The 15,187-nt window shown below is 40.1% G+C and overlaps 2 protein-coding genes across 2 annotated transcripts; both read left to right on the forward strand.

The window, feature by feature from the left end:
* Positions 1-1,417: 1,417 nt before the first annotated feature.
* Positions 1,418-2,071, forward strand: nppcl (natriuretic peptide C-like; the record flags this gene model as incomplete). Its single annotated transcript, XM_083889986.1, has 2 exons — positions 1,418-1,516; positions 1,772-2,071. The coding sequence occupies 2 exons, from the start codon at positions 1,418-1,420 to the stop codon at positions 2,069-2,071; spliced, it is 399 nt and encodes a 132-aa protein (XP_083746112.1).
* A 4,329-nt stretch (positions 2,072-6,400) lies between these two features.
* Positions 6,401-11,310, forward strand: gapdh (glyceraldehyde-3-phosphate dehydrogenase). Its single transcript, XM_083887736.1, has 12 exons — positions 6,401-6,513; positions 6,896-6,941; positions 8,118-8,217; positions 8,373-8,479; positions 8,613-8,703; positions 8,802-8,917; positions 9,471-9,552; positions 9,635-9,786; positions 9,871-9,949; positions 10,108-10,191; positions 10,714-10,811; positions 10,903-11,310. Exons 2-12 carry the CDS (start codon positions 6,919-6,921, stop codon positions 10,970-10,972), a joined length of 1,002 nt encoding a protein of 333 aa, XP_083743862.1. The 5' UTR covers positions 6,401-6,513; positions 6,896-6,918; the 3' UTR covers positions 10,973-11,310.
* The last annotated feature ends 3,877 nt before the right edge of the window (positions 11,311-15,187 follow it).

Genomic DNA, 15,187 nt, shown 5'->3' on the forward strand with positions numbered 1-15,187 from the left:
AGAGAGAGAGGAAGGCTAACGTGCGCGAGGAGCATTGTTGCCACATGGCAAATGCATAATTCAGATTAGTTTGTGACACGAAACCATGTGAATCCAGCCAGGTCACTTCATAACTCATTTGCCCTCTGTGACAAAGCACTGGATCACCACTGCCCTCTGACCTTGATTTGTGCAGAGCTTCTGTGGCATCAGGATGGTGCACAGTGCACACAGTCACCTTGGCAATGACAATCACTCTCCAAGGCTATGACATCACTCCACAGAAAGATGTGGAGGAGGAGGAGGAGGAGGAGGAGGAGGAGAAGAAGGGTGGGGGGGAGGGGAGGGGGTCATGTCTTTCTCTACAAAAACCCTGCAGCATCCCAGTTTGAAGCCCCAACATCCAGCTTCTTTCCGAGAGGACGGACGAGAAAAAAGAAGTCATCCCTTCACTTCATCACAGAGCGAGGAGTGGGAGGAGTCAGGCGAGTGAGATAGTGATGCTCCAGGCAGGTGCCAACAAGTGAGAGACCGAGAGTGCGTGGGATGGAGAAGAGTCTGTGAGCGGCAGAAGACGCTCAGAGCCGTGACGGTAAAAAACCCGACAGGTGAGCGCTTTCAATTTTCCTTTTTTAGATTACGTCAAAACCAAAAGTAAGACTTGATTCCATAGTTTGTGCTGAGATTCTATTATTTTATTTTTTTTGTGAGAATTATTTCTCAAAGAAAATCAACACATTGATATTGGCTAAAAACATTATGCTGAATTGTTTTTAATATTTAAATTCCATAATCCATGCTGCATAAAATCTGCAGCATTCTAGTTTGACATTAATCTCATTACTAACACAATCAATCAATTTAGGTCTACAACGGTACAAAAAAAGTTTTTAAATGTTTTCATCATATAGGTTTGTTTGAGTCTCTTATGTGTAAATAATAATCTTTTATCCTCTCTGTATAAAGTTAGTTTTTTTTGTGTGACTACCTTATGATTGTCTGACTTGTTTTTTGTTTTTGTCAACACTATAATAGGTTTTTCTCTGACTTTTACTGTGTTTTGAAAAGATTCTTAAATGTTACCATTGTCTTGTGATATGCCAATTTTCATGATTTTAGGTCATTGAAATGTATATTTTTATATGTGGAAAATAATCAAATGAATAAGCACCACATTATTTATTTTAAAAAAAGTTAACATTTAACATGAATTTTGTTGTATAATCTTTATGAGGAAATGTTATCAGTGCAGTTTTCTCTCTCTGTGTATATTTATTCAGAATTGATTAAACTGCTTATGTTAAGACCATTTACATCATGTTTTTCGGTGCCTGTTGGAGATAGATTTTTCTCCACCTAATTTCAAATCTATTTGGGTTTTTTTTTGCAGCCAGTGTTTACAGTTTTCTGCACCGTCAGTCTCCTTATCTGCACTGCCATGCTGTGTCCTGTGCTGCTTTGTGCCACTCTGCTCCTCCTGACTCCTCTGGAGATCACGGAGTCTCGCGCTCTGCATCCTTCTCCTGATGCTGTGCAGGTAGGGAGGGATGGAGGGATGGAGGGAGGGATGGAGGATGGGAGGATGGGAGGGAGGGGGAGAAAAGGGACCAAAAGAATTGAATGAGAGGTAATCTGAGTGCATGAATGGAGGATTCAAAGAGAGCAGTCCAGAATGAAGAGGGAGGGAAGAGTAATGAAATGCAGCACTGATTGAATTATTCTTCCTCCTACACTTGCTGACAATTAAATTTCAATCTTTTATTTTATTTATTTTCCCTCTCTCTCTCTGCAGTTTATGGAGCAGTTTCTGGAACGTTACAATGACCTTTTGACCCTGGATGACCTGGAGAACCTGTTGAACAGTCCGGCAGAGGAGCAGTCCACCCTCTCCTCCTCTGGGCTCAAATCGGCCGAGTATCCCAAATGGGCTGACGCACAAACGCAGCAGGAAACCCCCTGGCTGCGTTTGCTCAAAGGCGCTCTGGCCAACCAGAAGCGAGCGGAACCCGACCGGTCACGGAGGGGCTGGAACCGGGGCTGCTTTGGGCTGAAACTGGATCGGATCGGGTCCATGAGTGGACTGGGCTGTTAGTGGAGGAGAGAGAGAGAGAGAGAGAGAGAGAGAAGTAAAGACTGATGACATCCTTCTTAGCAGTGGCGTGCACAGACATTTCAGGGGTCAAGGGCTTCACAGGAAACTGGTATCTAGAAAAACACAAATGCGATTTTGGGACATTATACATTTTAATTAAGGATTAAAGCTATGGGCTGCATTTAAAATAAATAAATAATATATATGTATGTATAAACATATATATATAAAAACATGTGTGTATATATAGATATATATATATATAGATATATATATATCTATATATATAGATATAGATATATATCTATATATATATAATAAATACAGGTGTCTTTCAAAGGGGACTCTTATTTGGTCAGAGGGCAAAGCAGCAGGTGCTTGAGCGCCACCTTGAGTTAATCTGTGCACGTCCATGCTTCTTAGATTATAATACAGAGCAACACACACACACAGGTGTTGAGCTGCAGTGAAGGATGGTTGTGTGTCTGTAGACTTCATGTAGTTTGGCGTAAGCTTTGCAGTGTCGCTGATGTGGTTTCACGCTGCGTTGGATCACATGCTTCACATATTGATGTGTTCTGTTTAGCAGAGCAGCTGTAGCCTGTTTAAAAAACCTTTATTCAGTGTTGATTAGAACATGTAATCAGTCATCTTTACTTGTTGGGCTTTGTTTCTTTAGTCAATGCTCTTTATGTATGTGTAGTGTTGCCTGTGTACAGTACATGTGAAGATGTGTAGACATTCTGTGGCCACAGGACTGTTTGAAATCCGGTGTAACGGACGTGGATTTCCATAAATGGTGGCACCTGCGATTCCTGCAGATTGTTTTCTATGTTTACTTATGATTTGCATGAATAAACGGATTTGTCATTTGCCATCCTGGTTAGTTTTTTCTTTAACCGCTTGTGCTTTACTGAATCTTGCAGTGACTCCTGGACAAAGTTCCCGTTCCTCTGCAGTCCTTCTGGAATATTTTTTGGGAAAAATATAATCCAACAGCAGCATGTATGTATGTATGTATGTATGTATGTGAAGCCTCTGCTCTGCTGCTGATGTCACAGTAACACTGCAGCCAAGAACCCGGGGCTAAATATCACACAAACACATTCTGGCTTTTTTGAGGCATAATCCTGTTTCTTATTTATAGATCACGCATACGTGAATATGACGAAACCGTACATGTGTAATGATGAAAAGGTTTGTTCATGGAGGCAGTGATTTACATTTTAATGTGAGGGACAAAAAGAACATGTTAGTTATGTTTCATTGGGTGAGTGGAGTTTAAAAAAACCAAAATAAAAACAGTTAGTCTTAGTGTTAATATATAATGAAAACGCTGTCCATGGTCCTGTAAATGCAGGACATTTGTGAATGGAAATATTGTTCAACGATGTTCTGTCAGACACAAAATGGTCGTAGATCTCGAACAAACAATTAGTTTCCGGTTTAGGATGAATTAAAACTCAAAGACCTCCATCTTGTTCGGTTCAAAAATCTTCGTACCTCTAAAATATTTGATCAGATGGCTCAGTCTCTGTCTTCTTCAATATTGTCTGGCATTTGCATTTTATTAAATGACTGATCATTATTTACATTTTTTTTTTAGTTTTTATTAATTCTGTTTAGCTTTTGTTTTACTTAAATATTTGAAAACGTATTCAGTGTTGTTTTCTCGCTCAACACCAGATGGCAGTCTAAGTCTATTCATGTTTATTTGTTTTGTTAACATATGGAAACGCTCCTAGACTATGTACTGATCATTAAATAGAGGACATATATATATATATATACATATGCGATGTAGCTGAAAACCACTCTATTTATTATTACTGTACCTTCTGTCATAATACAGAGTGTGCGTGTTCGTCTATTGAGTGTGTATATATATATATATATATCTACACATATATGTACATTTATATATATATATATATATATATATATATATATATATATATATATATATATATATATATATATATATATATATATATATATATATATATATATATATATATATATATATATATATATATATATATATATATATATATATATATATAGAGAGAGAGTTGGTTGAAGAACATGTGTTCTGTATATGCAGCAGCATTAACAGTACTGAGAGTATAATGTGGCCCAAGTGTAGAGTCTCCAGCCTCTAAACTTAGCCTGACCTTTACTTCCCCTCTTTGACCTTAAGCTGCAGCGCAGAGGCCAACGCTGGCATTCACTCACTCTGGGTTCAGTTAGTTCAGCTATGCTCAGACCATTGGACGGCAACCATAAAACACACCAGCACAGTCGGGCTTAGATACAGAGGGACGTGTCTGTCTGTCAGTGTACACATATATATTTATATATTTATTAATATATAAATATATATGTGCCATCACAATTTAAAAAAAAAAACGTTGGTGTATGCTGTACATTGGTGGTCAGCTGTGGAGAGGAGAAGCCACAACATGGATAAGGTTTCAGGAGTCACTTTTTTTTACAGCGATGAAGCTCAGTGTGATCACACTGAATGAATGAGACTCTGGTTTAAACTGCAGTGACACTGTATAACTATTACTTAGGTTCACAGTCAGCACAAGGCTCTAATTTTTCTTAATATTTTTCTAAATAAGTTTCTACAGCAGCTCAAATGCATAAACCATCATGACTCTCTCTCTGTTTGTCAGTAACGCGTCTTTCCATCATGGTACATTTTGGTTTGGTACAGTTACGAATGCTAAAGCCCTCGGTCAGGCTTGTGTTTCGACTGAGCACAGAACCTTTACTTGGGTACGTAGATACGTACAGAGGTCGGTTATTTTGGTGATAATGTAAACACAATGTCCTGAGTATGACGCTAAACTGCATCCAGGCCAGAGTGGGAAGGTCGTGCGTGGGAACGTTGCACCCCAACCTGAAACCTATGAAAAGCGCATTGACCGTTACTGATCACTCTGTGACTGGCGAGTGCGGTCGGTGCCACAAAACTGAGCGGGCCGTTGGGTTACCAGGGTTTTGGAACCTTGTACCCAGGTACAGATGGACGCAAGAGCAACATTGAGCTAGTAAAGCAAGACAGCTGCAAACGGCTCCAGGTTGGAGCGTGACTGAAAATACAAGGAGAAAATGTTCAGAAGCGAATTCTACTGCTCACGAGTTAAGGGGTGAAATCCTTTTGTCTCCACCCGCCCCCTGCTCTGCTGCTGCGTACACTACACACAAACGCTCCCTCAGTCAGGGCTGATAGTTTTGCTGGACAGAGCCTGTCTTTCGATGAAGAACGTAGCATGAAAGTAACGCTACATCATGTGTGTTCACAAAGACCAAACAGAAAGTTACAGAACTAAAATCACAAGAAGTTACGCACTGCAGCTTTAAACGGACATTCTCATCATTTAAAGGTGCATTATGTAATAAATCATAAAATTCTCCTAATATGTCACAGAGACTCAGGAATAATGTTCATATAACAAACTGAACTCACCAACAACAACAGTACAGACAAAATATTTGCATTAAAAAAAATATTTTGCAGACTGCAAATCATGTTTATGTTTTGACATCATGTGGCGCCACCTACCGCCGTCTACCAATCATTGCAGTCAGTAGAGTCTCAGCTGCCGAGCAACCACGGGTTGCCAGTTACGTCAGAAAACGAAACCTAAAAGACCTCGGTATTTTGAATTTGAATGTAGTAACTGTTTTTGGCCACATTCTTACATATGGCACCTTTAAATTCCATGTTTTATAACATCCTTTTTTAAAAATCTAAACAACTAAAAAAAGGGCGTCGGGAACCTTGTCACATTCTGTGTCCAGAATCATGAGTGACTTTGCAGATTCAGGTCTTGAAATATTATTATTATTAGTATTTAATTGACTAAATGAGCAATACTGTACAAAACTGTTAATAAACTTGTATTTCTTTTCCCAAAGGGATGGAGCAGCAGAGAAAGAGGAGTGAGCGTCTGAAAGTGAAGGGTCATGGTCTTTGGACATTAAATGTCAGAGTCAGAAGACAGAGATTTGATCCCCCGTTTGCTCTGTGTGTGTCTGTATTTACTCAGAAGGTCACCAGGGGAGCCCACTCTTTTTTCACTCCTACATGACGACATCAATATCTGCCTCTTACAGGCGGCAACAGCGCTGGAGCTGCATCGGAATATAACGTAAACTAAACAAATGAACGTCTATAATAAGCAGCAGAGGCTGTGAGATAATAGAGAAGATTCTGGGCCGTTTAACTCGCATGAATTAGAGTAGCAGTGGCCAGAGTTGCAGGCCTGACGACCTTGACATTCAGGGGAGGGGGGGAGGCGGGGCAAGGAGTAGACACCCTTTAAGGGGTGTGGCCTCCAAACTTTGGTCAATCATAAAAAGTCACGGCGGCTCTTTGCTCTTCCCCACTCACACTTGGAGTCAAGACAGACTGAGGCTTCTCACAAACGGTAAATGACTCGAGTCAACGAATGATTTCAGAGTGTTCTGGAGCAGCAGCTGCTGCAGGAAACAGCTGCTGCTGCTGCTGCAGGAGAGAATCAGTGGATGACGATCACTTGCTGAACACCTGTTTGACTTGAGCCTTGTTTGAGGTTCACTTTGCTCTGTTGTTGTTTTAGGTGTGAAAATGTAGAAAAGTCTTGTAACAAAACTGCAGGTTTTCCTGGTCACAAATATGTTATCAGTGGAATAATGTCTCATGTTCTTTTGAACTCTCTTCTTTATCTAAACAACTGTTGATGGAACCCAGTGACTGATAGTATTATATGGCACAATACATGTCTGCTTTAACAGGAAAACATCCTTCTCATTTCTCATTTCTCCCCACAGAGGACTAGATCAACCCAGGCAAAATGGTGAAAGTTGGAATCAATGGGTAAGCAAACATTTTTAATTTAACACTAATTTCTAACTGTATTGAAATCACTGCCCCCCCCCCCCCCCACCCCCCACAAACTCTCACTACCACACCCTCTAATCACAGCTTTAGCTGATGAGAACTGTTTTTGTGTTTTAAAAAGTCCTTCAGAGTTTGTCTGCATGTGGAAATATCCTCACTGTGTCTCTGTTTAAGTAAGAATTGAAGTATATTATTGAAACTTTGTAAAGGGTTTTGAATTAATTATGGGAAAGTTTAAAAGTAGTTTGTAGATAATGAAACATTTAATAGAGAGACTGCCAATCATTTGTTGGAGTGCTTCAAAAGAATCCATATCTGTTAGTTTTATTCGTTTAAATTAATGTTTTATCAGTTTTGACTGACAGACGGACGCTGTTACAGCTGCAGGAAAAGTACAGACATGTTTTGTGCTGCAGGGCCACATATAGCTCAGCAGAGGTCTGTTATGTTTTGTCTTGTGCCCTTTGAACTTTAGCCCCCGAGCTGATAACAATGTTGGCACCGTCGTTTTTTGACGTGCGGAGTGGATTGTTTTTCTGCGATGTGACGCAAGCGATAGGAGGTGTGTGTGTGTGTGTGTGTGTGTGTGTGTAACCTGAACGATATCTAACACGTCTAGTGGGTCTGCTGTATATCTGCTCTTTATCTCCTCCTCCATGTTCCCCTCAGTGTGAGGACAGAGGACGTTTGTATCAGAATTCTTGACCTGTGGTTAAAAAGTAACCGAGGTGCTGATCAAACACGGCGCTGCAGTCACCAATATTACCACAGCGGTGGTAGATTTTTTCGACTTTAGCCTCCACAGAGGGAGAATGTCAGAGCTGTGTGCAGCATGTGCCTCCCTGGGCACCTCCTCCTCCTCTTCCTCCTCCTCCTCCTCCTCCTCCTCCTCCTCCTCCTGAACTCTGCCCTTTCTCTGCCTGTGGTTTCAGGTCTCCAAGTGTTGGAGGGTGGTGGTGATCTGCATCTCATACAAAGGGGAGGGGAAAAAAAGAAGCTATAATTGTAATGTGAACTAGGCCAGGCTGTAGTGAAACTTTATATAAAACTCATATTTATATATTCAGACATCACACCTCCTCCGCTAACCTGGTGTCACAGCACCACCTAGAGGCCAACCTAAGAAACAACACTGTTCATTATTTTTTTCAGATTTGGCCGCATTGGTCGTCTGGTGACCCGTGCTGGTTTTCACTCAAAGGTGGTGGAGATTGTGGCCATCAATGACCCCTTCATCGACCTGGAATACATGGTGCGTTAATAAGATTATTATTTTTAATCAGGAGCAGCCATAACTCTCATAATAGTAGACGTTAAGTGATGAGTTTCCAGTTCTTTTAGAGACTGTAGATCTTTGAATACGTCTGTGCACACATTTATCTCATGCTCTTCATCTCCTCTCTTCAGGTCTACATGTTCAAGTATGATTCCACCCACGGTCCCTACAAGGGCGAGGTCAAGGTCGAGGGTGACAAGCTGGTCATCGACGGACACAAAATCTCAGTTTTCCACGAGTGCGTTTTTAGTTTCAACCGTCCAGCCTGTCAGTGAAATTTCAATACACATGCACAAAAAGGGGAGACCTAAGTATGTGTATTTGTGTTTTTATTGTCATTCACACCCTGCTTTCCTTTAACCTGCCTGCAGGAGAGACCCCGCCAACATCAAATGGGGCGATGCTGGTGCCCAGTATGTGGTCGAGTCCACCGGTGTCTTCACCACCATTGAGAAGGCCTCAGTATGTTCTCCTAACACATTCTGTTCATGAGCTGCCATGTGTGACCTGCAATTAACCCACAAACGATACAGATCTAATTGGATTCCAACCTATTTCAGGCTCACTTGAAGGGCGGAGCCAAGAGGGTGATCATCTCTGCACCCAGCGCTGATGCTCCCATGTTTGTTATGGGTGTCAACCATACGAAATATGAGAACTCCCTGAAGGTTGTCAGGTAAGAATCAAAGCATCTCAGACTGTTTATTAGGTTTTTTTGATCTGAATCTCTGATCTTTGAGTAAATGATTAAAGGTATGTAAGAATGTGGCCAAAAACAGTTACTACATTCAAATTCAAAATACAGAGGTCTTTTAGGTTTTATTTTCTGATGTAACTGGCAACCCGTGGTTGCTCGGCAGCTGAGACTCTACTGACTGCAATGACTGGTAGACGGCGGTAGGTGGCGCCACATGTCAAAACATGATTTCAAAACATAAACATGATTTGCAGTCTGCAAAATATATTTTTTTAATGCAAATATTTTGTCTGTACTGTTGTTGTTGGTGAGTTCAGTTTGTTATATGAACATTATTCCTGAGTCTCTGTGACATATTAGGAGGATTTTATCATTTATTACATAATGCACCTTTAAGCATTGGGAACATAGGAGGGTTTCCATTGACCCATTTCAATTTAAAAAAATCTGCTTTTGGTTTTTATTAAAGTTCGTTAATTGATGCATTAGACTGGTTCAAAGCTCACTAATGCTGTTCTTCATCTCTTCACAGCAACGCTTCCTGCACAACCAACTGCCTGGCTCCCCTGGCCAAGGTCATCAATGACAACTTTGTCATTGTTGAGGGCCTGATGGTGAGAACCCAAACGTCTGAATACAATATGGCAGCAAGCTGATGTGTTGAGCTTCATTTAATCTCCTGTATTTGTCCACCAGAGCACAGTTCATGCCATCACTGCCACCCAGAAGACCGTGGACGGACCCTCCGGCAAACTGTGGAGGGACGGCCGCGGTGCCAGCCAGAACATCATCCCCGCCTCAACCGGCGCTGCCAAAGCTGTGGGCAAAGTCATCCCTGAGCTCAACGGGTCAGAAACACGATCTAAATACGTCTTCAAGTCTCTCTGTAAATACTTCTCTGATCTTACGTTCCTGTATTTTCCATTTCACAGCAAGCTGACCGGCATGGCCTTCCGCGTCCCAACCCCCAACGTGTCAGTGGTTGACCTGACGGTTCGTCTGGAGAAACCTGTGAGTGACCTTATTTTTAGGCGTTTTGTATACAACTTATTTTCCAAGGCTGGAACAATGATCACCTTTGATAATTGGAGTCCAAGTTATGCTTTAATAAATATATATTTCATATATTTGGGTTGATAAATGCAAACAAAACCTACTTTGCACCTCAGGCCAAGTATGATGACATCAAGAAGGTTGTGAAGGCTGCAAGTGAGGGACCCATGAAGGGCATTCTGGGATACACAGAGGACCAGGTATGTTTTTATTATCTCATTTTTATCTTTGTAGTATTGAATATTTTTTTTTGTGTATTTTCTATTTTTTAATTACAATTTAAAATCAGGATTGTGTATTGTACTTAGTTACTTTATAAATCCTATCCGTTACTGAGTATAAAAAAACGAATTCAGCACAATGAAGACCTACAGGGGGAAAATGTACACCAGAACCAGACGAATGATGATGTGATTATCACCAGCACTGGTGCGTGAACATAGAGGGCGAGCGCCAAAAGTGGCATAATATCCTGTGTTGCACCGGGCGCGTGAGCTCCAAAATAGTTTTGGATTTCTTAGCCCTTGTCATATTTCTACTACCCTCACACCCCACGCAAAGTAACTTTTACTTAAAGTACATTTCAAATGAACTACTTTTTACTTCTACTTGAGTAATATTTCATCAAAGTATTGGTACTTTAGTACCAATACAATATGTACAACATATATGTTAGTACTTTTTCCACCTTTGTTGACCCCTCTTCCCTCGCCCTCCTGCAGGTCGTCTCCACAGACTTCAATGGCGATTGCCACTCCTCCATCTTTGATGCCGGCGCTGGCATCGCTCTCAACGACCACTTTGTCAAGCTGGTCACATGGTGAGCGGTCGACGAGGATGACGTTGATGACGTTGATACCCGTCTGTTGTGTCCGGTCGTGCACGCTGACTCTTTTTGCTCCTTTTAACAGGTACGACAACGAGTTCGGCTACAGCAACCGCGTGTGCGACCTGATGGCCCACATGGCCAGCAAGGAGTAAAGCAGCGACCTAGTTGACCGTCCCCCCTGCACTGTGCCACATCAACTGCATTCTTCTCAATCCAGAGTTATACATGTAATACAATAAGACTTGGTATCATTTATAACTCTGCCTGTTCCATCTGATAGTCGACCCCCCCCCCCCCCATTATACGTCTGAGGAAAGGTCCCACAGAGAGAAAACAACAAAAATTCAAATTTGGTGACCAAGTATTTTCTTTTTTTATTTGTTGGGTTCCTTGTTCTGTTCTTGTGTGCGATGGAGTGAAGGTGTGAGAGTCTGTCTGTAGCTCTGCGGTGCTGCAGTCAGTAGTGGAATAAAGTCCTCGCTTTGTGAGATCCATGACCCCCTCGTCTTGATTCGTCACTGCACAAAACACATTTTTAAAACCACACCAGTGGGATTACAAAGTCCAGTGTGTCAGCATTAGTGACAAATTGGAACGAATCCACATACCCCTTCATTTTGTAGTGTCAGAACTACGGTGGCCTTCACAGAAAGGATGTTCTCCTTTTATGCATATGCCAGGCCGAGGCCTATGTTACGTTAAAGGCTTATTCTCCTATAAATACATTTTAAAGTGATTATACACTGGAGCTTTGATGGTTGCAGTATTCAATAAAGTATTAATTTTGATGGGTGACTTGAGTCAACCAGTTCACACTGATTGCTGCCCTGCCATCTAAGTCACATTTATTATATCTTCTTAATTTGTATTAAATATCTGGGTTCAGATTAAATACAGGGTTTCTTTATGGATAATTCCATAATCTGATGATCCGCTATGACGAGCCCTACAGCGAGAATCCCAAAGAAGAAGAATTCTGAGCCACAACTGAGCTCAGTTTAAAACCTCACAACCACTGGGTTCAATCCACTATCACAGGTCAGTATGAGGTTTTCAAACGAATTTGTGCAGGTCGTCAAAATTGATGTATTTGCTCATTTATCCATCTGTTTTATTGTTCATACAGTGTGTGTGTATGTGTATATATATATATATATATATATCCTAGTCTTTACTCGAACGTTACATACATTTTTTGTGACGCACGGTCAGTAACGCACAAATGAATGACGATAATGAACTGATTTTCATGCATTTTAAAAATGTGTTTTTACAAAGTGCTTCACAATGTCAAAGATAAAATGGACATGTCTGCAAAATCAGGATGAATACGGTTATAATTTTAAAAAGAAACGGGTTTGACGTATTTGGTAAAAGTTTATTTGATTTAAAAAAAGTCCTTAAGAGACATAAGAGACTGATCATCACTGACTGCACTGACCTGATCTCCTCCAGCAGGTGATTCCAGAGACTGCAAATCTCACGGACCTTTTGGTTTTCAACCTGACTGAACGACGTCTGCAGGAGGATCTTAAAGTACATACAAGAGCATATGATACTCAAAGGTCAGATCTATAAATTGGGCATTTATAGTCCATTAAGAGACTTGAATGTATAATCAATAAAGTCTTTGTAGACAGTCGGTGTCAGGCAGCTAAAACAGCAGTGATGTGATAGTGTTTCTTTGCTCTGGTTAAACTTTTGGCAGCAGTGTTTTGATCAGTTTGTAATCGATCAGTTGCTTTTTTGATACAAACTGGTAAAAAGGACAGTTGCAATAGAACAAGCATGTGAAATTGTCTTTGTGTCTCAATGCTCAAGATGTTCCCTTAAGTTTAAACATGTTATACAGTATATTCAAACTGTGGTTAGCATTGTTGCCTTTGCAGCAAGAAGGTCTGGGGTTCACTGCCCAGTTGGAACAAAGCACTGTCTGCTTGGAGTTCACATGTCCCTGTGTGTACATGAGTGTTCTCTGGTTTCCTCCCATAGTCCAGAAACATGTGAATTAGGAAATTGGACACTCTAAATTGAGTGTATACAGGGCCGGCACAAGGCATAAGCGAACTAAGCCGCTGCTTGGGCTCCCTGTGACCTCTAGAGGGCCCCCAAGAGCAATTAACTCAAAAAATAAATAAAAGTTTGGATTGCTGCAGTTTATTTAGAATTTTTCTCCCCATTTTTTTACCTTTTAAGCCTTTTCACAGTTTTTACAAAGTTGTCAGATGTGATTATTTAACTTTATATTTTATTTATAAACCATTGTTATTGCCTTGTTCTGGGTGCCTCTGTAGTATTTGTTTATTTTATTTAATGCTGTGTTTTGTACATATAAAAGTCAAATATTTGTATTACAGGAGTGTATTTTGAATTCCCCCCAAAGATTGTGCACATTTTTAGATTTTCAGACCTTAATATCTTAATATTTTATTTATAAACCGTTTGGTTTTATGTATTGATTCTCTGTGTCGCCAGTAGGGGGAGTTGCTGATTTTGCCAAATACTAATTGAAAGATTTTTCTGTAAATTTGCAAATCTGGTGTCAAACAAAAAGTTCTCACATTTAGTTTTAAAAGTGTATTCATATTTGTGACAGAGTAGAATAAGTAGAATAGCTTTAGTACAGTAGGTGTGTGAATGATCAATAATCATTATTATTGGCAGTAACAGAGGGCCTAATTTTGCTTAGGGCCCCATGGAGGCTTTGGCCGGCCCTGTGATGGACTGGTGACCTGCTCAGGGTGTACATCATGACCTGCAGCTGGGATCCTCATGACCTCATGTGGAGGAAAGTGTGGTAGACGATGGATGATAAATAGAAGATCACATGTAGCAGTTCTGTTCTTCACCATTGTTCACATTTACCCTCAGATGACACAACTGTCCATTTGCACTGTGAGGAAGAGCGATGCTTCTCTGATCACTCACATCACTATCCTTCATTACATCTGATAACTGAACACATTGATGAATAATTAATAATGTTCCATTAGTGAGTCATCTGTAATGAAACCATGTCTTTGATAAGGACTTGTGGAAACTGACTATCACTACAACTAGTATCTGTCAGAGAAGTGCATGTGTATTTTCTGTAGTTGTTATTATCTGTCAGATATGCAGTCCTTCCTGTGAATGTTTTTATATTCTATGATGACAAATGCAGTGTCTAAATATGTGTGGAGACGTGTGTGAAAGGAAAGAAAACAGTGAGCTGCTGATGACTGTACAGCTACACTAAAAAAATCAAATCAAAACAAACATTATCAGCGATGCATTTCCCTCACAGCAGCTTTGATGTATGTGGAAAAAATTAGTGCATCCATTCTTTCTCCATCTGAATTAATCTTGCAAACTCTCGTACGTCTGCACGTCTCCGTTTTAAAATCGAGCCTTTGTTCACACGATAACACTGCGTGTGAATGAGGCCCCACATTCCACTCATTTGCTGCCATATCAGCTTTCCAAAATCAGAAAATGTTAAATACTGTATGTGTGAACCACACTGCAGCTTCACTGACGTTTGATATGATATATTTACCTGCAGGCCCCAAAAGTCCAGTCCCTGGACTGACAGTGTGAACATGATCATAACATTTGATATCATAGTCAATAGTCACTTTAGGGACCATCAAGAGGTTCTTCTTTGAAGAGGAGATGACTTTTAACAGCTTCCACTGACTCCAGACTGTTTAGCTGCTCTACACAGTAATAAAATATGAATATTGATGTCTTGTGACCCACTGAATACAAACCGTTTCATATATTATTACTAACTGAAACAAACAGGACATGCAAGATTTTTGTGAAAATATTATAATTTTAAAAAAATCCAATTTTTTCCATGTCATTTGATTCTAAAGCAAAATGACACACAATGTGTTTGTTTCTTGTGTTGTTCTTCTTATTGTTGTTGTTATTCAATATCATTATTATTATTTTTGGTGATAAAAAACAAAAAATGTATGAGTTCGAAATTTTTTTTTTTTTTTAAATGAATGAAATAACATGGAAATACCTTGTAATTAAAAAGAATAATAAAATACTGTAAATAACTGAAAAAAAGTTACAGTAGTAAGAGTAATAAAGATATGCATTACACTGTAAATAATCCTCTTCATTTTCCAACTTGCAGAACGATAACTTCACACAGGTTAAAGTGAGGTGGGGCCCCTTTAGGGAGGTGGGGCCTGTCTTGCCTGTTCACAAACTGCGCCTCTGAGTAGTTTTATTATTTATGTATTTATTTAATTATTGTCTGTTATTTAACTATTTAATGTCTTGTTCTTGCTTCTATATATTGTTGTGCTCCACAGATACACCACCTTGATTATAATGATCCCTCTGTATTTGTTAATCCACGGAAAGCC

Source organism: Microchirus variegatus, assembly GCF_963457635.1.
Source record: "Microchirus variegatus genome assembly, chromosome: 1".
NCBI classification, from domain to species: domain Eukaryota; kingdom Metazoa; phylum Chordata; class Actinopteri; order Pleuronectiformes; family Soleidae; genus Microchirus; species Microchirus variegatus.

Coding starts and splice junctions, on each gene's coding strand:
- gapdh (XM_083887736.1), top strand. CDS start 6,919: ATGGTGAAAGTTGGAATCAATGG. Junction 9,787..9,870: donor GTCATCCCTGAGCTCAACGG/GTCAGAAACACG, acceptor TCCATTTCACAG/CAAGCTGACCGGCATGGCCT. Junction 10,812..10,902: donor TTTGTCAAGCTGGTCACATG/GTGAGCGGTCGA, acceptor TCCTTTTAACAG/GTACGACAACGAGTTCGGCT.